The 27641-nt window shown below is 40.3% G+C and overlaps 1 protein-coding gene across 1 annotated transcript in view; it reads left to right on the plus strand.

The window, feature by feature from the left end:
- The first annotated feature begins 484 nt into the window (after positions 1-484).
- GIT2 (G protein-coupled receptor kinase interacting ArfGAP 2) overlaps positions 485-27641 on the plus strand; it is a 32120-nt gene continuing 4963 nt past the window's right edge. The window contains exons 1-18 of the mRNA XM_009889174.1: positions 485-500; positions 4204-4337; positions 4870-4982; positions 5739-5844; positions 6205-6291; positions 6436-6566; positions 7699-7793; positions 8616-8661; positions 10244-10295; positions 12375-12447; positions 12789-12886; positions 13290-13401; positions 14418-14560; positions 15349-15498; positions 18722-18970; positions 20373-20462; positions 25333-25415; positions 25552-25734. Of these exons, the coding sequence (XP_009887476.1) occupies positions 485-500; positions 4204-4337; positions 4870-4982; positions 5739-5844; positions 6205-6291; positions 6436-6566; positions 7699-7793; positions 8616-8661; positions 10244-10295; positions 12375-12447; positions 12789-12886; positions 13290-13401; positions 14418-14560; positions 15349-15498; positions 18722-18970; positions 20373-20462; positions 25333-25415; positions 25552-25734 (1961 nt within the window). The remainder of the gene's footprint in view (positions 501-4203; positions 4338-4869; positions 4983-5738; positions 5845-6204; positions 6292-6435; positions 6567-7698; positions 7794-8615; positions 8662-10243; positions 10296-12374; positions 12448-12788; positions 12887-13289; positions 13402-14417; positions 14561-15348; positions 15499-18721; positions 18971-20372; positions 20463-25332; positions 25416-25551; positions 25735-27641) is intronic.

Consider the following 27641-nt stretch of genomic DNA (forward strand, 5'->3'; position numbering starts at 1 on the left):
GGCGCTGTTCCGGGGGTGTCACCGCCTCGTAGCGGCCCCTCGTCGGCGGGGAGCCGCTTTGGCCGGGTTTGGACGCGTTTTTGTCCGTATCGGGCCTTTTTCTTGAAGGAGCCGTTGTGGGTACGCTCAGTTTGCTGTCACGGTAGGTTGAAAAGCGGTCGCCCGAGTGTTGGCCCCGTCTCGGCCCCTCTCGGCTCTGGGGCCGGGTCCAGGTCCAGCCCGTCGGGGAACGGGTCCATGGACAACGCTGTGGTTGTACTCAAATCCGGACTCTCTCGGCTTCGAGAGAAGGAAGGCATTGCGTAAAGAAGTGTTCCAGTCACGGAGGTAGAAGGTGGGACGAGGGCGTAGGTTGTGTCACCGAAAGGGAGAGTGGCTGTGTCGGGGGACTCGTGAAGATGAAGATGGTTTTGGAGATGCCTCTTGTTCTGAGGGTCAGGGAAAAAGTAGAATTTAGACTTGTTAAAAGTGCACGACTTGCCGCATGGCCTGGGCTGAGCGTAGGTAACCCAGACTTCCAAAGAAAGGGTGTTCCGAAGTGTCGGATATGCTCCGATTGGAAGTGTTCAGTGAGCAACGTGTGTTCTGTGTTGACATGCACATTGCCTGTCTTACGCTGCAGATAAATTTGGGAGCTTATTGAAACAAATGTTGTTTTCAGAGATCAGTTGCGTCTCCTTTCCGGACCATCTGTAGTTTTGCTGTTCTTATATTTAAAACTGTCCAGTTTCGGTTGTGGGGTTGTGTCGTTGTTTGGGTTTTTTTTCAGCAACTGGTGTATATTTGTTGTCTTTCCTTCTCAGAGTTATATAGTTTTTGTTGTTTGTGTTCTGTGCTGATTCTTCCAATATAATTGTGTACATACTGAAATGAATTAAAACACTGTAATATTGATAACATTTGAATGGCCAGAAGGTATGATGTGGGAGAGGGGATAACAACTTCTGTAAAATTGGACTTCTGTTAAAAAAAGTAAAACAATAAAAATCCCAAGTTAACTGCCAGGGAGTTATTTTTGTCACTTCTGTCTTCACAGAATTTTGTTTTCACAATAAATAGAGCTTGCATATCTTATTGTAGGCAGTTGTCTGTATCTCACACAAGGTAGCGTATCTATGCTTTTAAACATCAGTGGTGTTATGACTCTGAGATAAAGCTGTTTTACTGTGTTTGTATTCGTTAAGCTTGTCAGGAGCATGCAATGTATCAGAATCACTATCAGGGTAATCTTGTAAGCCAGCCTTTTATTCGGTTGTGTTGTGACATTAAAGCATTGTCAGATATTTACTTGATCTTGGTGAAGAAATTTGCTGGCTTATCCATATACATAAAGAAATCTTAACTTAGTCCTTTCTTAAATAAATAAAAAAAAAAAATCAAACTCTTCTTTCACTTAAACCAGAGAGAATTTGTCAGTGGGGTGTTGGGAGCTGTGATGTGTGCGGCTGTGTCGGGAGACCTGGGGGGGCTGCAGCCTTGTCACCCAGCTCAGGTGTAGCAAGTGCAGGATGCCTGTCTGCTGGGGTAATTAGTACTTGCCCCTTGAACTTCATCAACATACGCTTTGTTTCTATGGCAAAGTATGAATAGGTGTTTTTTACATGAGGTGATTTTACACGTACTTTTCTGGTACACTTCCTATTCTCAGGCAGGAGTTCACTGTTCACACTCACAGTTCAGGCTTGTCTTCATCATACACTTCCTGTTTTGAATCACTCGGGGAGATAGGTTAAATCTGTTTTCAAGCTTCTCCCTTGTTGTATTTTGGTATCAGCTTAAGCATATTTTGGTTGTGTCCATAATTGGATCTCTTTTAAAAATTATTCAAATAAATTCCAGCACAGGCACTTAATTAAATTTAAGCCTGAAATACCAATTTTCCCATAACCTCACAGTGTCCTCTCTATCTTCAAACTGTCTAACACTGTATTCCTTTTCCCTTCCCCATCCCCACCTGTTACTCGAGAACAAGTAAATAGTGCTATTAAAAAAACCTCCTTCAGTTAAACCAGTGTGACTCAGAAAACAGGTTGCAGTGCTTAACTTCCCATCACTTTTTTGATCACTCCCCTCTCCACCATGCACACTGTCGAATCTGCTCTGTTCCCTGTCGTTTGTGTTTCTGAACTGGGGCCTGAGCTGCTGTCTGTTGTCTCTCTGGTCTCCCCAACACTTAGTAGGAGCAAAGAGCGTTCTCTTGGCCCACTGTGCTGAACTTATCAGTTCCCTTGCCAAATCTGTCTGTTGTCTTTTTTTTTTTTTCTTTATTGTCATCTTTTTTTTTGCAACACACCATCCACATTTCCAATGGTGCCAGTTTTTGACAGATTCTACGTAAACACAGACTCTTTCATCAATGTGATTTCTTTTAGGTAGAATGTACAGCTTTTTTTCTTCAGAAGAATTTTCAAGCCACATTTCTCCTCTGAAATGACCAAATAAACAGCAACTTACTTTATCATGGCTAAAGGGCTGTCATTTGGGGCCAGTTAAGTTATGTATTGAGGTGGGTGTAAAGAAAAAGAAACACACCATGATGACTGTTAGAACAGTGAGGTTCACAAACAGCTATAACCAGTGATTGAAACAAGAGAGGTAATGGCTTTCCGAAGAATCCTATTAGTTTATGAATGAGTGTGTGATAAGGTTGTCTGTAATGAAAAGGGACTAGACTCATTAATCTGGTAGGCTGCCTCCAGTCTTGGGTTGTTAGCTTAGCGCTAATGCATCTCATTTCATTGTCATTTCTTTTCCTTCTTAACAGTGAAAGTTGTTAAAATAATGGAATGATTTAATAAGGAGGTTGCATGCTTGTTATTAATTTGTTTTTTAAATTAGGTTAGGGTTGTTTTTTTTTTCTAAAACATATGCTTTAATTTGGCTCTGGGCTCTGATAGTTATCATCTGTGAATAGGTGCTCCCATCCTTCATGGCCTGTGGTTTGAACAGGTTTGCCTACGTTGCCTTCAGCACACACACATCAACTCTGCTTAAAAACCACAGCGATTGCCTTCAGCACACACACAACATCAACTCTGCTTAAAAACCACAGCGGTGATCAGATCTCATGTTTCAGGGATTCAGTAAATCTATTGCATGGGTCAGAGAAGACTTTTTTTATGATGCACAGTTGCTTAGATGTATTCTGACAGGATGCAGAAGATCTCTCTCTCATCAGATACTGGTTTTGTATTGTACTCGCTTATTTAGCCTCAAACTCACCTCTGGATTTGAAATTAAGAAGAATTTTCCAAAACAGAAGAGATCTTGAATTCCTTTTTCTTTCTCCTGGGATGCACTAGATCTGAAGATCTGTCTTGCTACTCAGTTAATGCAGAGTTCTTGGCATGTTGAGTGTCTTGTCACTGACAGAAAACTGGAGTTTCTTCCGAAGACTAAGCTGAGAGCCGCAGAGGGATTTCAGTTTAACGTCCTGTTGTGCATATATTCAGTTTCAATCTGATGTAACATTCCTACTCGGTTTTATATTTTTTGATGTTTGAAGCTACATAATAGCTAGTATGTTATTTACTATGTCTACCTTCCATCAGTTGTCTTTCTGGTTTGTTTATAAGATGGCTTCAATTTGGATCTGTTCAGAGGTGAAGTTAATTTGCTTGACAGTATTTGATTTTACTGAGCCTATAACTTGACACATATGTATCTTGCTCTGTTTTTTTTTTTTGTACTGTGACACACTTGAGTGTCTTTGTTATTTAATGTGGAAATTAAAAAACATTGTAATAATATAGAATTGAAGACCGAGTAGTATGTGAAAAAGCATGACTACTGTTACCACTTTTTATTTATAGACTTCTGAGTTTTTGAAAAGACGGGGTGGGTACTATTGTTAGAAATATTTCTGTAGGACTCCACTAAATGATGTGTAAGCCCTGAAAGACGGTAATAAATTTAGTGTCCTGTTACATTTACAAAGGAAAGTATTCTATTTTCATAGACAGAACTGCAAACAGTGGGGCTTTTTTCTCCTTGCTGTCCTAGGACTCCTACAGCCCCAGTAAGTGCAAGGGCTGTTATTTCCCCAGCATCCAGAGACACAGCAAGGTTGTAACATTTACTGGCTCATGTAATGGCTAAGCAGTAAAGCTAAGGTTGGAAGGCAGGGCTCCTCATTTTAGACTCTGTGCTTTAAATGCAAGGTCACATTGCCTTCTGTGTTGTAATTAATGTACTCTTTTTCAGATCCTTGCTGGGCGTCTATAAACAGGGGGATTCTGATCTGTGACGAGTGCTGTAGTGTTCATCGAAGTTTGGGGCGTCATATCTCTCAAGTAAGACATCTCAAGCATACACCATGGCCTCCAACACTGCTGCAGGTAAAAAGTAAAACTGTGTCTTACTTCATTAAAACTATTATTTTTTTAACATTTTTTAATGGAATTTAAGTCGCTAAACTTTTGTTTGAAAGGGGATGGACCTTATAAGCTTTCTTTTTCTAAGTTAGTCTCCGTTTATTTCTCTTGTTTTGCAGTGGTGGACCACTAAAATCAGAATTGTCTATGCCTTTTTAATTTGATACCTTTGTTTTCGAAGGTGGCCTTCAACTTTTTTTTCAGACTTCTGCAGTGCATCTGCTTCAACCTAAATTTTCAAGCCTCTGTTTCAGTAGAGCTGCTGTTGGGAAGAGCAGGGAATTTTAAGGGGGTTCCTGTTACATTTCACATAACAACCTCCTAGACACGTGCCTGGTTCCGATATCCCAGTAGGTTATGGGTGCTGCCACACAGAATATGAATCTCTGTTGGCTTGCTGTCTACTTGAAAATAATTATAGCTATTTGATTAGTCAGTCTGTGCAGCTAGCAGTGACATTTCTTTACTACCTGTTTGTATACATGTTGGATTGCAGATGGTTGAAACACTGTATAATAATGGTGCTAACTCCATATGGGAACATTCGTTGCTGGACCCTGCCTCTGTTATGAGTGGAAGGCGCAAAGCTAGCCCACAGGATAAAGTGCAGTAAGTGGAAAATTACAGAATTTTTATTTTTGTAGAAGCGTGATTATTTTATTCAGCAGTGACAGAGGCAGCAAGGTATCCATGGGAACCTGGATACTGGAAGAGAACAGGAGTAAACTAGTTACTTGTTCAGGTTTTTTTGGTTTGGGGTTTTTGGTTTTTTTTGGTTTTTTTTTTAATTCCCAATGATTAAATTTTTACAATTTATCTCAAAAATGGAAATACATTGCTTGAATTCTCTGAATTATTGATTCCTGACCTCTAGCTTTGATTAGTGAGGACCTTTACTAGTACTTGAATCAAAAAGCTTCTAATTCTCATGCCATGTGCTTCAGTTAACTCGGTGCTGCTAATGAGATTGAGTTTGGTTGATGAATTAAAAAAATAGTTTGAGAGAAGATTACTGAATATGGTATTTAATTTTGAAATGTAAATAACTGCATATAGTAAGTATAGATCTTAAGTTGGCATAACTTTAAGTTCAATGTTTACTTCAAAGAAATATATAATACGTCCTACAGTCTGCAAATATTTTGAAGTTTGTAACAAAAGTATGCTCTGTATAGTTAGACAATCTGCACTGGATTGTTTTTTTAATGAAAATACTTTTCCATGTCTAACTTTGCTACTAGTAGCAAGCAAAGATCTAATGCAATTTTCACTTGTGAATTTTCCTTTTTCTAGAGCATCTGTATTATTGTGAAAGCACTAATATTTATTTTCTTTCCCTTCTGTTGCTTGGGTTTCTCTTTACAGTCCCAATAAAGCAGAATTCATTAGAGCTAAATATCAAATGTTAGCATTTGTTCACCGCTTGCCATGCCGTGAAGATGACAGTGTTACTGCCAAAGATCTTAGTAAGGTTAGTATGTTTTTTCTGGCAGTCTGCAGAAGCTACAACTTCTGTGTAATGTAACAGTGAAATCTGACTGAATTAATTAGTTGCTTTTGACTTGAGATAACTATTGCTGTTCTTCAGCACTATTACGTAAACAAATACAGCTTGACTTTAACTCAAAGCTGCTTTTTTTTGGTCATGTATATAGATAATGGAGATGTGGAAGGCTGAGAGGCATCAGTTTACGTTAACTTGGAGAAAAATGTTTAGGCAAAACAGCTGTAGTAGGAATTCTTGCATGCCCATTTCTAAAAGCACGGCTGAAAAAACAAATGCTGAATCACAGTTATTGCCACTGTATTAAGTACAATTCTTCTTTTTCAGCAACTCCATTCCAGTGTAAGGACAGGGAATCTGGAGACGTGTCTGCGATTACTCTCCTTAGGAGCTCAAGCCAACTTCTTCCATCCTGTATGAACGCTTTTTTCATTATTTTGATATAGAATCCATTCTTACACTTTGTAATATTTATACCCATTTCAGCTGGTACACATTATATTTCGATCTTCTACTGAGACCTCTTGATTAAGTAGATATTTTTTTAATAACTTGTAGGAGAAAGGAAACACCCCACTCCACGTTGCTGCTAAGGCAGGACAGACTTTACAAGCGGAATTATTAGCGGTTTATGGTGCTGATCCTGGCACGCAAGATTCCAATGGAAAAACTCCAGTTGACTATGCAAGGTAGAAGGCTCTGACATGTGTGACGCTCATATATGTGATGCTCTTGTATGTTAATTGATGTTCATAAATCACATGATGAACCTGCTTAGATATGTTTCAGTCCTGAAAATAATTTGATTGTTAAATTCTAGTAAGTACTTTTTCCAGAAAGAGCAAATGCATAAAGAATATAAATAAGCATTTTCATCATTTCATAGCCTGTATTCTCCTGGATGCTTGAGACAGCAGGTGTGATCCCGATGAAACAGGCTGTGCCAATCTAGCAGCTCACAGAAAAGTAATCTAAGGACAAGAGTTTCTGCAAGTTCAGCAGATTAACTAGGGAATTGCTGTAGGAAAGGGCTGGACTGCACAGATGGGTCAGGGAGCAAGGGCTGGAACCAGGCTTTTTAGTGGCAGTGAACTGTTAGGTGCGTCCAGTTCAGGACCCTCAGGAAGGCCTACCTTTAGAAAGGCTCTAGGCTTCCCGAGGGCGGACAACATTCATGTCAAGAAAGATTAAATTACACATGAATCTCTCTGCTGATCAGTTGGGCAGTAATGAGGCGGTGCAAGACTTGCAGCACAGCACTGAAGATTTTTTGTGTTTATATGCAAAATTGGACATTACTGATCAGCCAGAAGCTGCACGTTTGTGTAAAATAAAATATCCTCGTTGCTCTGGTTGCTTTTCAATTGAGGCCATACATGGAATCTGAAGACTGAGTAAGTTCACTTGGTTGCAGAACAAAATATGCAGAACACAGTATTTCTGTTTCTCAATGCTGTTAATCAAATGTGAAATTGGGTAAACTTACTGCATGAGCTTAGGAACTGTCTAGAAAACTGTAAATAATGTATTCAAAATAGCCTAGATAAACTGTCTTTTTTTCTACAGCAAATCAGTAGGCGAAGGTTTTCAGAGTTTTCACTGTCTCATTTTGGGAAGTTCATAAAAGTTTATCTATAGGGTTTTTTTCCCACTGGAACATACTGTTGAAAATCCTGCTGTGTGTCTGTGCTGTGTTGATACACTCAAACGTGTGTGGTGTCGAACACTGGCTTGTACTAAATTTATTTCTTTGACCATTTTTTAATTTTTTGTATGTCTCAAATGAATAACTAATGTCATCTTTGTGTGTGTGTAAACCAGACAAGGTGGGCATCATGAACTGGCAGAGCGCCTGGTGGAAATTCAGTATGAACTCACAGACAGGTTAGCTTTCTATCTCTGTGGCAGGAAACCAGGTAAGCAGAAAAAACTACGCTCTGAGATCTGTCAGTGTTAATTATTGAACATTTCAAACTATGGTATATAATGTGTGTGTCAGTGTTACTGCATTTTATATGCATTTCAAATATTCTAACATATAAATTACACAGGAAGAACTAAAGAAACTGTAAGATGTAAGATTAGTGATAATGCATTTAAAATTCAGATAAAACTGCAGGATTTTAAGTACACCTAAATTAAAAATTAAGTTCCTTTCTGTTTTTCCACAAATATGTGTTCTATGAGTGGACTATGCCTGAAAAAGGAGAAACCAACGTATAAGATCAGAAGAGTACTGTTTAACTTCGAGTGAATTGCAGGGAAAATACAAATTTTGTGAATGTTGAATAGTCTGCAGGAGGTACTGTAGAAACTCTTCTAAGTAGTTTCTTCTCATTGAAATGCAAAAGCAGGGGAGTATTCAATTAAGTGGGTACCTTTTGAACACAAGCACACACAATTTTTAGCCATTAGGTGCCATAAGGGCACTTATGTAAGAACGTTTTTTTTTTTTTTTAAAGGAATTTTAATACACTTGATAAGCCTTAATTAGAATCTTTGATAACACTGGGAAATTGTGGTAGGAACCTTCTTTTAAGACTTGCTAGTTTCCTATAATTGGAAATTGAGTAATTACATGCAAGATAAACTATTCTGTGTTTGCCTGTTGCATATCATCTTGGGTTTCTCATTACTGTGTCTTTTAGTAAAACTGAATACCAGCTGTGTAGCCTTGCAACATTAAAAACTATAGTCTGGTAACAGCCTATTAAAGTGCAATTTGTTTTCAACTCTAGAGCATAAAAATGGACAGCACTTTGTTATACCTCAGATGGCAGACAGGTAAGATGCTGATTCCATGGCATGTCTGAAAACATCAAAATAAAAAGCCCCATAATAATAATAATAATAAAGTTTCCTTTCTTTTCTGAAACAACTTTTAAGCTTGTTGTCCTTGTAACCTTTTAATGTCTGCCTCTATCGAGCTTGGAAACTTTTTTTTTCCCCTAGAAATAATATTGGCATTTAAGCAAAATCAGAAAATTATAGAAGTGTACTGTATTTGTTAAAATGCAGGGGGATGGGGAGACAATTATAGTAAGGGAGCACACATGGGGATTCCTGGGAAACAGCTTTTGTAAATAATGTAAGGACCAATTGAGTTAGTTTCCTGATACAGCATTTTCAAACTAATACTTGCAAGACAGCTGCATTTTTTTTCTGAAAATATTTATCCTTTTGATCCATTCAAGTGCTTTTACTTTTTGGTTATGATCAATGAAAACATATTTGTATAAAACATACCAAGTATTAATCGTAAGTCCCTATTTTTCTTTTATTGCTGTGCAATTGGAAATAAGACGGCTGTAAGTAAACTGTTGTTCAACTTCTTGCTTGTAAAATTTCTATGAAAGACTTGTAATAAAAATTATAGAGAGAAACTATGTAATAGCTGGTAAAATACTTAGTGTTAACATCAGTAATTTTTTTAGATATGCTGTGTGTAGCTATTGATAAAGTACTGTGTGTTTTCAGTGCAAAGTGTTTTGCAGAGCAGAGTAAGTATCATTTGCCTCTTTACAAAGAGAAGGAAGTTGACATGCAGAGAAAATTACTCAAAGGTGCTGCTCAGATTGCAGAGCCTGCAGTACAGCCTGACTGTCTCACTTCTGCCTGATGTCCTCCGCTGTTCTTTTTCTTTTCTTTTTTTTTTGTTTTTTCTCTCGTGTCTAAGTGATTGCCCACAATAACTCTCTGTGATGTCAGTTAATCATACAGAGGCTTTGTTTGAGCCTTTCCAGCCTTGTAGGTCGGGGAGTCTTCCCTTGGGTGATATAAACATGGGATTCAAAATTTTGTCAGCTTCCTGATCTGTAGCTTTTATGATAAATTCTGTTGAACAGCACAATTTTTATCTTGTGCCTCATGTTCAAGGCTAGAAACTAGTAGAAGACATTATTTACTGATCAGTACAGACTAATTTTAAGCACAGCCCTATTGCTGCAGCCATTTGCCAGCCTGGTGGTCACCTGCCTCCTGCAGAGCCCAGTGGAACAAATCCTGTGTGTTTTATGTGGAGTTGAGTTTTGGTCAGAAGGATCATATTGTTCAGATTTCTTACAGAAAGCATTTTGTTGCACTGCAACTTGACGGCTTCTTAAACTATGCAAATGGGGGTATTTATATTGCAAAGGATTTGGGGGATTCTTTTGTTTTAAATTTAAGTTTGTTCGTTAGAAAATCTTAAGAATGTACTAATTGCTATATTAGCAATATTGGTAAGATGAATGTGTTAAAAATCTTTAAAAATACTGAAAGACTAAGGAAAGTGACATTTTAATTATTGAATTACTGAAATGTAGAATTTGTGTTTAAACAAGCCATTAAATGCTGTGGATGTAATGATCACTTTCTGTTTTCATAGCAGTCTGGATTTATCAGAACTTGCAAAAGCAGCTAAGAAGAAGCTTCAGTCTGTAAGTAAAACTTCAGTGTGATGTGTGACACATCTTTGTCTGGACCTAGCAAACTCTGCACTTCATTTTTCAAGCTGGTTTCAGCTGCTATTAATTCCTGCATAAATAAATGTCAACTCTGTAGCAAGTTAGAAGTCTGGAGAAAACCATGAAAATAGGCAGAAATGGAGGAGAAGAGATGATGACAAATCCGTGACAGAACAAATATGTGTTGGTCTTGTTTGGGGTAGTATCTCTAGCTCTGTCTCCCCAGTTCAGAACCTTAAATTTTGTCATTTGTCTTGCTGTCATCTATTTTAGATAAATCTGTATGTTAAATGTTACTACTTACCTTTAACTTTCTGGAAAACCAGAACAGTGCATTACTGTCTGCTAACGAGTTGATAGTAATGCCAGTTCACTAGTTTCACTAAAGTGTTAGTGACCAAATCCGTGTAAAAATTAGAGTGGGGATATGTTTTCCCTCTACTTAAAGCTTTTAGCTGAAGCAAATGGTATCAAAGGGTAAAAATTTTGCAGTTGGGGAAAGAACAATCCTGGTGATATTCTTCTATTCAACAATGTTCATTTTTTCTCTAAAGGTAATGCTTGTGGTCATAAAATCCAGCTAAGCAAGCCAGCCTGCATAGAACTGGTATTCAAATAGTAATTGATACAAGCCAAATACAAATTCTACTTTACAACTGGCTTTATGCTGTTAACATGCTGTTAGGGGATACTTTAAGTGCATCGCTAGCTAGAAATAGAGGGATTCCTGCATTGTATTTTTGCAAGGTTGACCCTGACCAGCGCCAACACCGTCCCCTCAGCAAGACTGGGGAGAACACAGGAAGAGCAAAAGCAAGAAAACTCATAGGTTGAGATAAAGGCAGTTTAGTAGGTGAAGGGAAGAGAAGAAAAAACAAGTGAAGCAAGCAAAATAGCTGAACACCTCCCACAGGCAGACTGCTGCCCAGCTAGGCTGAACAGCCACCTTGGCAGTCCAAAACCAAACTGCTTCTTGCTCCACCCCAGCTTTTATTGCTGAACGTGCCGTGCCATGGTATGGTATGGAATATCCCTTTGGCAGGTTCTCGTCAGCTGTGCTGGCTGTGTCTTCTCCAGCTTCATGCCCACCCTGAGCCTACTTGCTGCTGGGTGGTGGGGTGGTCAGAGTTGGGGGGAAAAAGAGAATGCCTTGATGTTGTGCAAACGGTGTTCGGCAGTAGCCAAAACAAGTTAGTGTTACCAACATTGTTTTAGCCACAAATCCAAAGCATGGCAAGCAGCATGCAGGCTCCTGTTAAGAAAGTTAATTCCATCCCATCCAGACCTGGTACACAAATAAATATACTGGCTTTACCTGGGTTCAAGAATGATGGCAGTTGCTCTTTCATAAAGCATTTAGGACTCAAACTCTGGAAAAAGCGGGTCTGGTTTTCCTGTAAACAAAGCTAAACCATAGGAAAAGTGTTAGGTTTTTCACCCCTTTTAGTACAGCTTCTCCGAGAGATGGAAGATCAACCATCTACTTGGGCTTGCTTATACTGTCAGTTAGTTATCAAGTCTGGTACCCATTACTAATGTTAAGGCACTGTACATCAATGAGTGGAACATCCACAAAGCCCTGTGACATCTTAATTTCAGGTCTGATCTTCCAACAGCTCTCTTCTTCCTAACACAAGTATCTCTTTTGAATCGTCTACTGCAGGAACACAGTTTAAAACATGCAATCATTTTGTGAGTCTTCACTGTTCAGTTAAGCCCACATCTGCAGTGGCATTTGAAAACCTAATTCCCACAGTAGGTCTACTTCAGCCCAAATACACAAGGTCCTTTTGTGATCGGGTAGGAGAGAAAAAAAAAATCCATTAACCAGTAAAGGAAAAGCGTAGAACAGTATTGTTGTCTCTGTATCTAGTGATCGGGTGGTGGTATGTGTCTGCTTAATGGATTGCTTTACTATTCAGGCTGGGAAAACAGCAATTATATAGGCTGAAAAACAGCCAAGCAGAGTTGTGCTCTTATATTTTCTATGTTACAGACGTCTTCCTAGGTTTCATTGATTTTCAAGCTGTAATTATTCTCTTCTACCCTTAGCTGAGCAACCACTTATTTGAAGAACTTGCCATGGATGTATATGATGAAGTTGACAGAAGGGAAACAGATGCAGGTGAATGAGGCTTTCTGGAACGTGAATAAAATAGATCTGAATTGTTACGTTACATACAAGATGCATATGCAAGCATATGTTCTGTTTAAAGTACTTTTCTATTCAGTAATTACTGATAATGGTAGTTTCTTTGTCTTGCATTGTCTGAAGGTGACGTTAATTGAAAAAATCTTGGGTTTTTATGAAGTAGAGAACCCTCTGGGGAAAAAAGCCTTCCTTTGAATTGATTGTGTTTGTGTTTGAAATTGTGGTCTTTTATTCTTTGACAAGAAACATTGTCAAATAGTACAGGAAGGTTATTCTGTTGGGTGGTTTTTTTTTTTTTTCTCTTCCCTGAGCAGTTTGGCTTGCTACTCAGAATCATAGTACGCTTGTGACAGAGACCACAGTGGTCCCTTTTCTTCCTGTAAATCCTGAATATTCCTCAACCAGGAATCAGGTAGGCAGTCGTCTTGATACTGTAAAACTATTTTTATTTAATGGCTCTGGAATTCTAAGCAATACTGCTTTACTGTACTTCATTTACTGTAGAAGAGTTGCATTTACTTGTAAAGATGTTAAAATAGTTTCCCATTTCCCCTTCCCTGGCGTTCTAAGTAATGTTGCTTTACTGTACTTCAATACTGTAGAAGAATTGCATCTACTTGTAAAGAGGTTAAAATAGTTTCACATTTCCACTGTCCTGGAGTGTGCAGCTGGATAATTTAAATCACTCTTTTTGCAAGAAATGCAATTGAACAATCAATTCACTGTAGGTGCTGTAGTCTTAGTTTTACCTGGGAACTCTGCTGTTCATGTAATACACGATGTACTTTCTTTTTCTGCATAATTCCGTAATTTAGGGAAGACAGAAACTGGCTCGGTTTAATGCCCATGAATTTGCTACGCTAGTTATAGATATTTTAAGCGATGCCAAACGAAGACAACAGGGGAATCCTCTCACTGGTTCAAAAGGTGAGTACTCTTTTGGTTGTTGGTTCTTCTACGTGCTATTCTTCAGTAGATTAATAAATATCATAGCCTCATTCAGAAGTACTGTATGAATGAAGAAAGAAATTTATACTGTTTTTATAAATGCTAAGAACTAAATCATGTGGATAGCAGGCTATTGACAATATGCATTAGGCAACCAAAATAATGCCCAAGTACAGGAGATTTTTCTGTTATGGTTGGTATTTGTAATACAGTTAAATCAAGTGGGATATGTGCAATTCAGGAAGATCTTTTTATGATAACTTAGTAAAATTTTCCAGAATACTGCTGTGCAGTTTTACAGTGCTACTTCTTTTAATTGGCAGCTAGGATAATAGTGCTTTAGGTGCTAGCTTTCTTGGCTGCTCTATACATGCAGGACTTTGCTGTAATCTAGATGCTCTTCAGCTTATTGCTGATTTGCCTAAAAATGTTTACTTTCTATATTTCTTGAGCACGATAAATATCAACAAATACAAATATCTGTGCCAACAACCAGACAGAGCCATAGTTCTAGCCGTGATGGTGTGAAACAACATCTGAACACTACTTCTCCCTTTTGAGAGAAAATACAAAAGATCTTTTCTAACTTTCAATTTTTGCCTGTATTTTTTCATTTGAATGTTGACATTCATTTGTCCAGTGTAGTCTGTTTTGTTTTGTTTTGTTTTTTTTTTCCTTATGTGAATTTTATTAAGGTGCTAAAGCATGATTCTCCCCACTTATTTAACTTGGCTAAATACTCACAAGAAATGAAAAGACGAAACCATAAAACAGCTTGACATTTTGGACCGTAACAATCCATACCTATTAGGTGGATCTAAATTAATATTTTTTGAATTGGGCTACTCAAACGATACTTTATTATGGCATACCTTGTACTGTCTCTCTGAAGATCTTTTCTGATTTTATTTTTTTTAAATTACTTTAAAGTGCGCACTTCCGTTTCTTCTCCAAACTTACTAGTATGTTTCTAAATGGTGTATGTTGATCTACAGAAAATGTGGAACTGATACTCAAATCAATCAGCAATCAACATAGTAGTGAAAGTCAGGATAATGACCAGCCTGATTATGACAGTGTTGCTTCAGATGAAGATACAGATCTTGAAACAAATGCAGCTAAATCAAACAGACAGAAGGTAAGTTTGAAATATTTATACACACGCCAAATTTTTTTCATAAACGTAATCTGCAGTGTCTCTTTCCCCTTGTGAGGGGATTTAGCATCCGTAAATGAACAGAAAAATACTATTTTAATTCATTTTCACGTTCATTTGAGAATCACGCCTCAGCCTATGAACTTTAACACAATCAAGTTTTGTGACTTCGGGAATTTTTATTGTCAATAAAATGCTCCTATAGAAAAGTAGCGTGTTCCACTGTGCATGTCTGGAAATACAGATCTAATTTGCACAGATGAAATAATTGGATCTACTAAAACACTCTTAATCAGTGATTCCATGGTATTTCACAAACATTTACTGCTTCCTACTGAAGAAATATTTACAGCAGACCAATAGGGACTGAGTGTTTTAAACCATTCCTGGAAACAATGCAGAATGGTAAAAAAGTGGCAGTAAACCTGGTAGTTCTAGTTTTATCTGCCCTGGTAACGTCACACTGCGTATTTAGTAATCTGTCTTTTATGACTTTCCAGTTCTTTATTGCATATTTAAAAAAAATCCCTGTTAAAGAGTATTGTGTCACAAATTCTGAGACAAATGTTTTTGTGCATAGAGGAGCTAAGAGTTGATTGACATCAAATTTCTTTCATGTTGGACTAAAATTATTTTAACGTATGGCTCTTATTAATTTGAACCATGATTCCTTTAAAGTAAGTACATGAAAAGCTGACAGAATCTCATTGTCTTCTTTTCTTTTGGTAATCTCTCAATGGTGTTAAGTATTGTTCTCTTACTGTTTATAGAGCCTGGATTCAGACTTGTCAGACGGACCAGTGACAGCCCAAGAATATATGCAAGTTAAAAATGCATTGGTGGCTTCGGAGGTAAAGATTCAGCAGTTAATGAAAGTGAACATCAACTTGAGTGATGAGCTGAGAATCATGCAGAAAAAGGTACCAGGCACAATAGTGTAACCCTTTCATCTCTTGATATATTTTAAGTTGACTAGAATAAAACTGCTGAAACTGAAGATGCAATAACCCAAAATTAGGATAGTGAAAAAATTGTTTTTAAAATGGAGCTGCTTTGGAATCAGATAGGAGACTATAAATGTACATGTGCAGCACATGCTTTGAATGTGGGTTTTTTTTGTGGAGGTGATGATGATCTGCTGAGTTCATTTTGATGCAAGTTTTCCAAGTGACAAGATGGTTGTGCAAGTCATATATTTTTACTGTCTTGCTGCAAGATAAGCAGTTTTCAATACTGAGGAAGTAAGCACTAGCACACATTATACCTGTGTGCACACATCTATATAATGTACTTCCAACTTTTCAAGTAAATATGTTGTGTTTTTTTTCCATTAATAAGCCTAGGTGGAATGAAGGGAAATTAAAATTCTAATGCAGTTTGGCAGTAGAAAATATTTGAAAAGTGGCAATACAGTATAAAGTTTTTGTATACCAGGAGGCCAAGATTTATTTGTCTACTTGTGTTTGAATCCAGGGGAAATAGCACATAAAGGATATAGTGGAAAACACAATTACTGCTTTAAACCTTCAGTGTGAGTTTTGTCTAGATGAGGATAAGGTAGAGGTATCTTATTTACAGTATGAGTTACTATGTATAGATAGTCTTATACAAACAGAAAACTGAACATTTTTTGCTAAAATCCTGAATTTAAAGCTCCAAAAACCCAGTTTGGAAGCCAGACTTTTTAATTCTTATATAAACAAATCAACAATTTGTTGAATGCTTTGCCATTGTTCTGGAAAATAGACATTTTTGTGGGGTAAAGGAAAATTTTTATCTGTATTGAGTTCACTATCCTGTCTGTTATGCTAGCCTAGAAAGGGCTGGCTGCTTCCTCAAACTAATTCCTTCACCTAGTGTTAAAAATCCTGCTTTTGAATAATTACGATACTGCAAGACTTACAGGATGTGCTGCAGAATGCTCTCTCCCTGTAGAGAAAGTTGTTCAAGCTGTGCTCCTGCAGAGGTGAACCTGTGCCAAGAGCTTGTTTCCCCGTTGTTTTGGGGAAAAGAGGCTGATGCCTTGGAGAGTGGTGGGAACTGTTGAGCTCTTAACATCTGAGGCCAAGCTGATTCAGCAGATTCAACTATCTTTGTCTGTTTAGTGCCATCCTTCTGTTACAGTTGTGTTCAGCCTTTCAGATCTATTGGAATGGTGAATACTGAGAGGAACTTAAGAGATCTGGGGGTGTTTCCTTGGTCTTTCAACAGCTTGTACTGGTTAAGCGTTTCTCTGCATCAGTTCTAATTAACTTTTCACTTATATTGTTTCTTTAAAGAAATACAGTTTATTTAGGGTTAAAAAATAATCTTTAGGGCCTATGAATGAGACTTTAGTATATTTATGTGGTGTAGCAGAAGAGAGATGGTTGCTGTGCTGCAGTTGAACCTGTTTTGAAAGATGGCATAGCCCGGGCTTGCTCACCTTGAAGATGACTTGCGTTAATTTTATGTCGTGATGATGTATGTAGCTATGGGACTTCTTTAACTTGGTGTTTAGTGGCTCTGGATTGGTGAAGAATGGGTATAGCCGTGCGTCATTGCAGGATGCAGGGTGGGAGGAAGGGGTAACAGTTGGCTTAGCACTAAGCTACTGGGAACTTCAGTACAATATGGGAATTCTCTACTGGGTTATTTGTGGCAAGACACCACTATATTTGTTCTACCTCAGCAATTCTAATGCAGTAGATGTCATTCAAGAGTCTCTTTTTTTTAATCTATCTTTTTTGTTATTTTCTAAGCAAGGACTTAGAAGGTCACAAACTGAAAAAAATTATCGACTTTATGTATCACCTTGTTAGCCAACTGTGTATCTAATCTTTTTCATGGTAATTACGAAGCAGAAGATGCTAATTAAAGAAGAGGCAAAGCTACACTTGAATGCTACTTTAGAGTAGATTCTTCCTAAATAAAATTGAAAATAGTTCCATTAATTTAATGGGTATTTTAATGGAAAAAAGGTATTTTTTTTATGCCTGTGGATTTTTTTAGGCTCTTATAGGTGGTTAAGAGTTTAGTCTGAGTTTACCTAGCTGTTGGCTAAAACTGCACCAAGAGCATGTTTATAAAATGTGGAAGAAGTTTGGAAGATGGAGACTATAAGGTTGACCTATTTAATTATCTTTAATTTTAAACTCTAAAGGCATAGGTAGTTTGGCTCCTGGCAGATCCTCAAATCTTAAGACTTGATGCATCTTACTACAGAGCACACAGCAAGTGGAGAGAAAAAGCATAAATTATCTTGATAGAAGTCTGCACATTCGATGTAGAGTTCTGGGAAGTGCTCTAGACAAAATAGGATATTTTTAATAGAGATAATGTTCTTGAAGTTTCATATGATGCAAAGTAAATGCAAGTAGTAAATATGGAATTTCCTGTTTAAAAGGCCATCAGCTGTTTGAAGTATTATATTCAGTTATCGTAAAAAAAGTCAGTATCAGCAAATCTCTAACATCTTTTTTTTACGATGTGTTAATATAGCAAACTTACTCCGAGTAACTCCACAAAAAAATCAGAATTGTTGCATTTTTACTATGCATCAAATACATAATAAAAAGCTTTAATGTTATTTCTTGTTGGCTTCTTAGAAAGCAGTAGCTGATACTTATTTTTTCATAAGCTAAACTCTCTTCTTGCTTTGCCGAGCGAGCTCTAGTTTTCTCTGCACTGCCTCTGGTGTCTGTGCTGTACTTTCGGCATTTTCAGATTTCATGGGCCTTATGTTAAAGTCTTCTTTTAAGCTCTTGTAACGACTGCTGAAACGGATCACTTTGCTTGAAAAACTTTTGTTGGCAGTCCTTTCCCCCACAACCTTGTTATCTTATATGATTCATGTGCCGGTATGGCCAGGCTGGAAGAAATGGATTGTGTGTTTTTAACTGAAACAGCCAATTTTAAAATCTAATTTAGCTTGCATACCAGCTAAAACTGCTGAAAATCAGCACATAAATACTTGCAGATCTGGAACATAGATGTTTCTATGCTTATACTAAGCAAGTCAAGTAGATTTTGAAAAAGAACTCAAAATCCAGCTACTAGTAACTGGATTTACTAGGGAAGCTGACAAGCGTGTATTGTATAGTCAGTTTGCTTTTGACGCTTGCTATTAGAAAAAAAAGTCCCACTGCTAAACGTTTCTTTCAGCTTCAAACGCTACAGAGTGAAAATACCAACCTCAGAAGACAGGCCACAACCAATATATATCAGGTCCAAACTGGTTCTGAATACACAGACCCCACCAACAATTCTTCTTTAAAGCGGCGACCATCTGCACGGGGTAGCAGACCCATGTCTATGTATGAGACTGGATCAGGTCAGAAACCCTACCTCCCCATGGGAGAGGTCACATACCCAGAAGAAAGCATAACAAGACTGCAGCCTTTCCCTCCACATGTAAGTAAAACTGCTGATGCTTCTGCATTTCTTCTTACGTTCAGCTTTTCTGTCTATTCCAACTGTGCTCATTCACTGGAGCTGCTCAACTGTCTGCTTCAGAGTGAACTTGAACTGTAAGAATTGTTAACGTTTGCTGTATTAACATGTCTGCAGGAGCTTAATGTTTTAGAAAGTAAAAGCTATAACAATTCTGGAATATGTAAACTGGAGCTTTTGGCTTCTGCTCAGCTCTTTCTTTTAAGCACAATATATATGCCAAATATCAATGTGTGGCTGTTTGAAAACCAGGAGGGGGAAAAAAATAGTATTCCAAGAAGGTAGGTAAAGTTAATGGATTTCTTTCTTGAGATATACAGCCATGTGCCAATTTGTGGAACTTCAGAACCATCTTTCAAAAATAAAATAAAATTGAAGCTAACTTTTTCATTAGGCCACCAGTTTCTTACTCTGAGTTTGGAACTGGAGGCTGAATATGGTTTAGATCTGTTGAACAAATTCTGGTTTCATACTTTCCTGTATGATGTGCTAATAGTGGAGAGGGAGTTCTGTATTAGCCACGAGGATTCTGCACTGACGTGTTCACACTTTAGATAAGTGACCCAACACACACTAGTGCTTATTAAACTCATTTTTATTTTTTTTTCATCTTTTCAGATTTCCCTGTGGGGCAGGAATATGAGATGATATTTTTTAGGAACGTATTTAGTATTTATGGATATGTTTAAATATGTTTCTCTGTTGGTAGTACTATCTTGTATTTCCTTCCAGATAAACAATTAAGCCCTTAAAACATATTTGGAAGTTAACAGATTTTTTGCCTGGCATGAAGGAGGGCAAACATTCCATGCGCATTCCAGAACAGACAGTTGAGTGCACCAGGGAATCAGTGCAGAAACTTGTATGCTGGGGTTTTCCCTGCCTTCAATTAAATTAACAAGAACTCTAAACTCTGAAATCTGGATCATTTAAAATTATATCGGCATGTTGATATAAAGGCAGTTCTGGCAGCCAGAAATGTCAGAATTCTTTTGTATGTGGCAATGTTTGCAAAACATGACAGTGCTTTATATAGGTCCTTTGGTCATTTGGATTGAAATTTGGATAGAAGTAGCAGTTCTGAAGCATTGATTTGTTATCTGGAGTTACTTAATTTGGTATTATGGTGAATGTATTTTATTCTCTGTGGAATTTAGCACCTCTGGAATATCAATATTAGAATTAACATGAAGCCAATTGTATTTTGAAGGAGTTAAGTTGACTCAGGCTTAGCCAAATTCTCAAAATCATTCTTGCTTTATTTCATCTCCATGGTTTTAAGAATGTTCCTTTATTTCAGTTAAGAATTTATTTGTGTTTTGTTTTTGGTTTTCCCGAGTGTTTTTCTCTTTCCCATTTTTAGATCGGGAGGAGTGCGTTTGTGACCTCCTCTTCATCTCTACCTTCCTTCCCCTCCACGCTTTCCTGGTCAAGGGATGAAAGCACACGAAGGGTTAAGTACCTTCCCAATTGGTCTTTTACCTGGAGGAGGCGGCAATCTCCCTAGAAGCCTCTGCCTTCTCCCCTTCTATGCTGACTAGCCTTCATGCTTGCATGAAGTGGTATTTCATCACTTTCTGTTTCTTCTGCCACATGCTGTGGATACTTGCCTCTCTAACTTCACAATGGCTAAAATCTTTAGCATTTAACACCATGCACAATTACTTCAGATCACTTGTTCAACTGCGTAACACTGAAAACAACCAGAAGACAAGTTGGTTGCTGTTTGCGAAGTGATTTTGCAGGCATTCACTGGTATTTCATAAGCCAATATATAACTCTTCCTACTGACTAAAATGCACTGCATGAGGCATATGAAGCGCACTCTAGCTTTAAAGCCTGCTTTCTTTGAGGGCTGTCAGTTTGCATCAATCCAAATTGGAACCGATCGACTGTTTATCTTACAGATGTTCATTAGTTTGTTTGAAGTAAGTTCTTTAAGCATCCAAACAGATAGCCGTTCATATTGCTCATTTAGTATCAGCTAGCCTGCTTTCTGCTGATGAAAGACTGAATGAGCATGGGAATTGCTTTTAGCAAGACTCTTTTCAGGGCAAGATTAGAGACACCGAGAGCGTATAAAGGAAGCTTATAATGGCATTCCATCAGGATCTACAAAACTTTGTTCTTAGGGTTTTTGTTAGCTATGGCACGGACTAGGCAAAAAATTGCAGTGTTCCCGAGAAACATAAAATGCATTCTGTAAGCTTATGTTATTCCAAAGACACTGACTTTTGCTGTGGCCTCATATGTGAGCCGTTAGCTATTTGAAGAAGCCTTGTCTGGCTTCTTAAACTTTTTTCTTAAATGCTGTTCTCTTTTTGTAGTGGGGTACTTAAATCTGGTCTTACTCAAATTCATTTGCTAGAAGTGAGCATAAAATGCCACCTTGCAAAAGGATGCGTTTAGCAAGGCAAACTGTTTGACAGAATAGTCTGTCTGACAGCTCCTTTTTAGATGTTTATTTGGGATCCTTGAACTAATTGCAAGTTACGTATTCAAAAGAATGGAAAAGCACATTGCGTTTGCAGCTGTAGAATAACATCCATTCTGGCTGTGAAGGGGCTGTGACTGAAGTAAGGGACCCTGAGCAGGTACATCTTCATGTGTCACAGACTAATGAATGCTGAAGATGAGCAACCCATAGCTTTTGCGCTGCTCTTTGACCAGCCTGAGCTACTAGCTTGCGCTGCTTGCAGGAAGTACCCTCCATCATCAGAATGAGTTACTACATTTCGAGGTCTTGCTCTGACTAAACCTCTTTAACTTTGAAGGAAATATTGTTACAAGGTCCTTTGGGCCATTTTTAGATGTTTATGTCTCATTTCTTAGAAGATAATGAGTAGCTTATACCCATTTTGTTGTATCACATACTCAAGATTTAGGCTTTGGTTATTTCTGTGTTCAAACAAGACTTTCCGAGAGTAAACTTGAGAGAGAAATGTTTGTGTTTCTTTGTAATACTTAACTGATTGTGAAAAGATCTTTCAAGAAAAGTGCTGTCTTTTTGCTCTGCTTTTTCTGTGTGGTTAATATCATGAAATCAGTACCGTCTCATTCTCTTTCTTGGGCAAGCATTGCAGAGTCTCTCATCAAATTTTACTATACAATACTAAATTCTTCAAGAAGCGAGTTTGTGGGTTTGGATGTCGAATGGTCGTACTCTGGCCTCTTCCTGCCAGGATAAAGAACCTGCTTTTTAAACTCTTGTGTCCCCACTTCATTTTGACTGTATAGTGTTTGGCCATATCAGTTGAGAAAATATTAGATTTGCAAGTAGCGCTAGATGATAAAACTTACAAGGGAATATCCTGCTTGGTCAAATGCAAATCTAGGTTTGGCTGCAGCTGATGTAAGTACCGAGTAGTACTAGAAACTTGCAGAGGTTTTTTTATTATACACTGATTCTATACTATATTACTGATTCCATAATATCCTATTCTTATAATTCATTGTTGTCATTTATATTTCTGCCCACAGCCCTTTTGCCACTTCTTGTATTGTTCTCCTCTATCCGTCTGGGAGAGGGGAAAGGTCAAACCCTTTCATATCTTCAAAATATGTGTCATTTTTACAGTTGATCTTTGCTAGCTATCTTGAAAGGTTAGCATTCAAAAAAATGCTTGTTTTTTCCTTCTGTGCAGACTAACTTTAAAATGGACAGAAGGCGTTCCTACTCTAGGTGCTTCGGAGTGAAGAATTGTTGGTTTTAACATTAGATGAGCACTTAAGAAACGTACTGGATCTTAACCAATGAAAACCAATTCTTCATCACATTTTTGGTCTGTCCTTGAGGTAGAAGTATTGTTTCCTGTGTATGGATCAGGGATGCAAATTGAAGGTGTCCCTTATAGTCTAACATGTGAGATTCCCTCATCTTGACTTCAGTTTCTGTAAAGCTGCAAGGCTGGTTCATCAACAGAGATTGTGAAGGACCATATCACATGAGCAGTGTCTGTGACTAAGGCGGGAGCTGATGCAGAGGCTGATCTGTATGTAGAGTGACACTGACGTGGCGTACTTGCAAATGGACGAGCCGTAGTAGGCACTTCTGATGAGCTTTGCAGTTTTTAAGACTAGAGTAGGTGGATGTGTGGTGATCCTGGGGCCTGGCTGAGGATGGGAGTGTGCTTCAGGGGCTTCAAACTGCAGAGATTGGCCCGACAGTAGGTATTCGTAGCATAAACCTCCAGGATGTTGTAGTGCCTGGGCATAAACTATCCAAGAAGGCTAAACCAGGTTAGAGAAGGGAACCTAGCTCTCCATCTGAAAGTCCACTTTGAGTCTTTTGCTGACAGAGGGGGCTGTATGTTCGGATCTTCAGGGAGAGCACTCCTGAGCTGTCATGGTGCGAGTATGCTTATTTGTGTTAGCAGCCCTCTGAGAGGGTTAAAAAAAAAAAAAAGTTGAAAAGGAGTTTAGGGAAAAAAAACCTGAGCATCATCCTCACCCACAGATTGGCATCGCACCTACCATCACACCTGGGAGGAAGCGCGTGTGCTCAGAGGCAGGGAATGGGTGGCACTCTGGTTCCTGGTGTGGACGTGGTCACTGTATCTCCCCAGGGAACGCTAAGTGAAGGGGAGTGCAGGAAAGTACTGGGCCTCTGACCCTGTTTATGGCCTCCACCCTCTGGAGCAGCACTCTGCAGCTGGGCCTTCTCACACTTGATCCAGCCTCCGTGCTGCAGTGGGCCTCCCACTCTTGGTTCAGCCTCCAGCTCTGTCTTTGTCCTTCCCTCTGCCATGGTCCTCCCGCTCTAGGTTTTACCTCACCTTCCTTGTGTGCTTCCCAATCTAGGTTTGGCCTCCTACTCTGTGGTGGGCCTCCATTCTGAGGTCAGACTCACAGGTTCAGTTCACCCTCCACTCTACTGTGTGCCTCCCACTCTCGGTTGACTCCCACTCAGCTGTGAGCTTTCACTCTTGGTTTGGCCTCTGCTGTGTCTTTGGCCTCCAAGCTCATTTTGGTATCCCACCCTTCATTCATCCTTTACTCTGGGTTCAGACTCCTGGTTGGATCAGCCTCCCACTCTGCAGTGGGCCTCCCACACTTGGTCTGGCCTTCTCTTTGTGTGTCCCTATGACGCTCAGTCCAGCCTCTACTTCTTTCTGTGCCTATAATGCTTGCTCTGGCCTTCATTTCCTTGTGTGCCTCCTGCCTTCGTTTCAGCCTCCACTTTAGAATTGGCGTACCTCCATCCTTTTGACACCCATTCTTTGGTGGCCCTCTACTCTTGATGCTTAGGCCTTCTGCCTTTGTTTCATCCTATGCTGTGTTGTGGGCCACAACTCTCACTTCTTTGGCCTCCCAACCTTGTTTTGATCGCGAATGTGCAAAGTGCCTCAACTCTCTTTCCATTTCAGCCTCCATTCTGCACTGCATTCTCCCACCCCTGTTTTGGCCTCCATTCTGCAGTGGGCCTCCCCCTCCCATTTTGGCCTCTCACCCCCGTTTCAGCCTCCAATCTGCAATGGGCCCCCAGCCCCCATTTCAGCCTCCCGTCTGCAACAATCTCCAAGTCTCATTGGTTCAACTTCCTACATGCCCTTTGGTCTTCCACCTGCAGTTTGGCCTCCACTCTGGAATTGGCCTCCCACCACCATTTCAGTCTCCGGTCTTTATTTTGGCTTTCCCATTACAACAGTCCTCAACCCTCATTTTGGTCTACCATTCTGCCGTGGGCTTCCCATGCCCACGTCAGCCTCTGCTGTGGGATCAGACCCCCATGCTTGATTTGGCCTCTACTCTGTCATGGGCCTCCCACACTCGGTCCAGCCTCCTACTCTGCCATGGGCCTTCCACACTTGGTTTCATCTCCCACCTTGTGCTGGGCCTCAATTCCTGTTTCAGCCTCCCGTACTCAGTTTGGTTTCCTCTCTGCGTTTAGCCTCCTGCGCTGTGTCTGGCCTCCAGTCTGCCGTGGGCCTCCTGCTCTTGGTCTGGCTTGTTCCTCCCCGGTGGTCCTGCCCTCTCCCTTTGGCCTCTGCTGCACTGTGGGCCTTCCCCTGCCTGCCCACCGGGCAGTTTCAGTGCTGTGCTGTGGTCGCCTGTCCCTCCCCGCAGCCCCGCAGGGTGCCGGGGCAGAGCCCTTGCTGCAGGTCTGGTGTGGCCGTGCTGTGCCGGCAGCGCCCAGGGCCTCGCGTTCAAGCTGGCAGCAGGAGCCCGGCACAGGGCAGGGAGGCACACCAGGCTGCAGGGTAGCGGCTGGTGCAGGGACTCTTGTGCTAAAGAGCAAGCCCACGTATGCAGGACGTGGCGCTGGCACAGCTCGGGGCTCTTCTTTCCTGCACAGCGCTGAAATAAATCTGTATTCCTCGCAGGCCTCGAAGCTGGAGAAGCAGAGCAGCGTGTCTGAGAGCGACTATGATAACCCCACCACCCCCTTGGAGCTGGAGGAGACGGGGTAGGTGCTGCGACGCAGAGCTGACGCCGCAGTGACGCAGAGCTGACGGCACAGGTCCCCGCTGTCGGAGGATGGGGAGTTGTGTGAGCAGTTAGTTCTGTCCCGCAGGGCCAACCTCTGCTTTGTTCCTTCGCAGGTCAGGCAGGAAGGGCCGGCAGAGGAGCGTCATTTGGCAGGGGGAGGGATCTATCCCTGAAGACGCCGACACAGCTCCCAGCTCCAGTTTGCCCAGTACAGAAGATGTGATTCGGAAAACTGAGCAGATCACGAAGAATATTCAGGAGTTGCTGCGAGCAGCGCAAGAGAACAAACATGACAGGTAAGGTATGAGTGCTGGAAAAGTTCTGGAGTCTGTGAGAAAATGAAGAAAATTCTCCAGGTGTTTGCAGAAGTACAACTACCACCCCCCGCGTTAACGCTGGAGGTACCCATTTCACACCTACAAAATGCGTAGGTCCGTGGTGTTTCCTGGTGTACTGGACCAAGTGCCACGGGGTGAGTAGGGACGAGTGACCAGCGCAGGCGGTGGGAACACGCACTCCCTGTGAGTGGGTTCTGGCTGCAGCGCTGCCCGCTGCCTGCCCACAGCCGGCACAGGGACAGGGAGCGCTGAAGTCCTGCTGCAAAGTGAGTGGTGTTTTAGATATAAATCAAACCAGTATTGCAGAGAGAACTTGGCATAAGTTCTCTCCTCCATGGACCTCCATGTCCTCGGGTAGGGATACCCCACAGAAGTGCAATAGTAACACCAAGTCTGCTTTCAGGAGAAAATTGCGAAGGCAGGGAGAATTTGGCTTTCCTAATGAAATATTAGTACAGATAACATCCCAGCAAAAGCAACTGTGAACTGTTGGGTTTAAACACAGACGTAGCTGGGTAATCAGGTAATCAGGAGGCTGTTCAGCAGCACGCCAGGCAGCACGCAGCTTCAGCTCCCGCAGGGAACCTCTGGCCCAACTGAACAATTAATGTTCAGAATAGCTGTGAGTGAGCCGAAAATGATAGTGCCCCCCTGTCTGGTCCATCAGGTGGTGCTCCTGCACAACTCTTGCAGAAGACTGTAAATAGGAGTTATGTCTTCCCGGGTGCAAACACATTTTAGGTCTGGAACAGCTCTGGTCTCAAGAAAATCGGAACTTGCAGACTGGCAGGTCCTACACTCCGCCTCCCATCCCAAGCTCTGTGCCCGTCTTTGCCTGTGAGAAGCAGCTGGCGATTTGTGTTAAGCCCTCGCTTCCTGCCTCGCTGAGAGAAGTGCACAACAATGGGGCCACTTTTGTTCTATGTTTTTTCCTTCTTGTACTTTTCTATTTTTAGAAGGGACAGAGCGTGGCCTCTCCTCCTCACGCTGAATGGCGAGTTCTAACGTGTTTGTGCGGAGCTCGTTGCCCTTGTTCTGTAACCTTTTCCACTGCAATCCCTTGTTGCTCGTTTCTCACAGATCATAACGAGAAGCAACAGTAAGAGAAGCTTTAAATGAGTTTGGTTTTTATGTATATCACAGTTTACAGTATTTTAACTAGATTTAAAAAAAAAAAACTGAAAGAAACAATGCAGTGTGCCTAGCTTTCGCTGTTAAATTGAATAGATTTTGAAACAACCTGTTATGTTCTTTTTTGTTTTCTCTTGGAAAACAAAACTTGGTGTGGAGTGGGGTGTTTGCCAGTACTTAAATGAGTATAATCTTGCAAAACACTGAACTGTGAAGCTGCTGTTCTTTGTTTTCCTATTCCCTGGCTTTGCCTCAGGGGGCTGAGAACTGCCCAGCCTGGGGCACGCAGGAGTAGGCTTGTTCCACCATTCTCTTCTTGCAGTCACAGAACGCTTCCTTAACAAAATGACATACTTAGGGATGTAATAATGCATCTCCCAAGCTAATGCTGGGAACGTTGTAGATAAAAATCACGTGCTGCATAGATAATCAGAGTAATAAAATGATGCAAGAATATCATCTGTTAATGAAACACTTTTTTTTTTTTTTTTTTCTCCTTGCCTTCTTCCATTTCTCTTCCTGTGCTCAACTGGCCAAGTAGACCGTTAGAGCATGCGGGCATGCTCAAGCTCAGACATAGCCTCGGCTGCTTCAGCTCGCTGGTTCCCTGGGCTGAGAGAGCTCCCCTGCAGCCTCTGACCATCCAGCAGCCCGGTCCTGCCTCCTGGTACTCTGGCCTCTGTCCCTGCCTCCCAGGCACAGTGTCCTTTCTGTCTCTCTCTGCTGCCTCTTTC

The sequence above is a fragment of the Charadrius vociferus genome, unplaced genomic scaffold (genome assembly GCF_000708025.1).
Source record: "Charadrius vociferus isolate BGI_N301 unplaced genomic scaffold, ASM70802v2 scaffold567, whole genome shotgun sequence".
Taxonomy (NCBI): Eukaryota; Metazoa; Chordata; class Aves; order Charadriiformes; family Charadriidae; genus Charadrius; species Charadrius vociferus.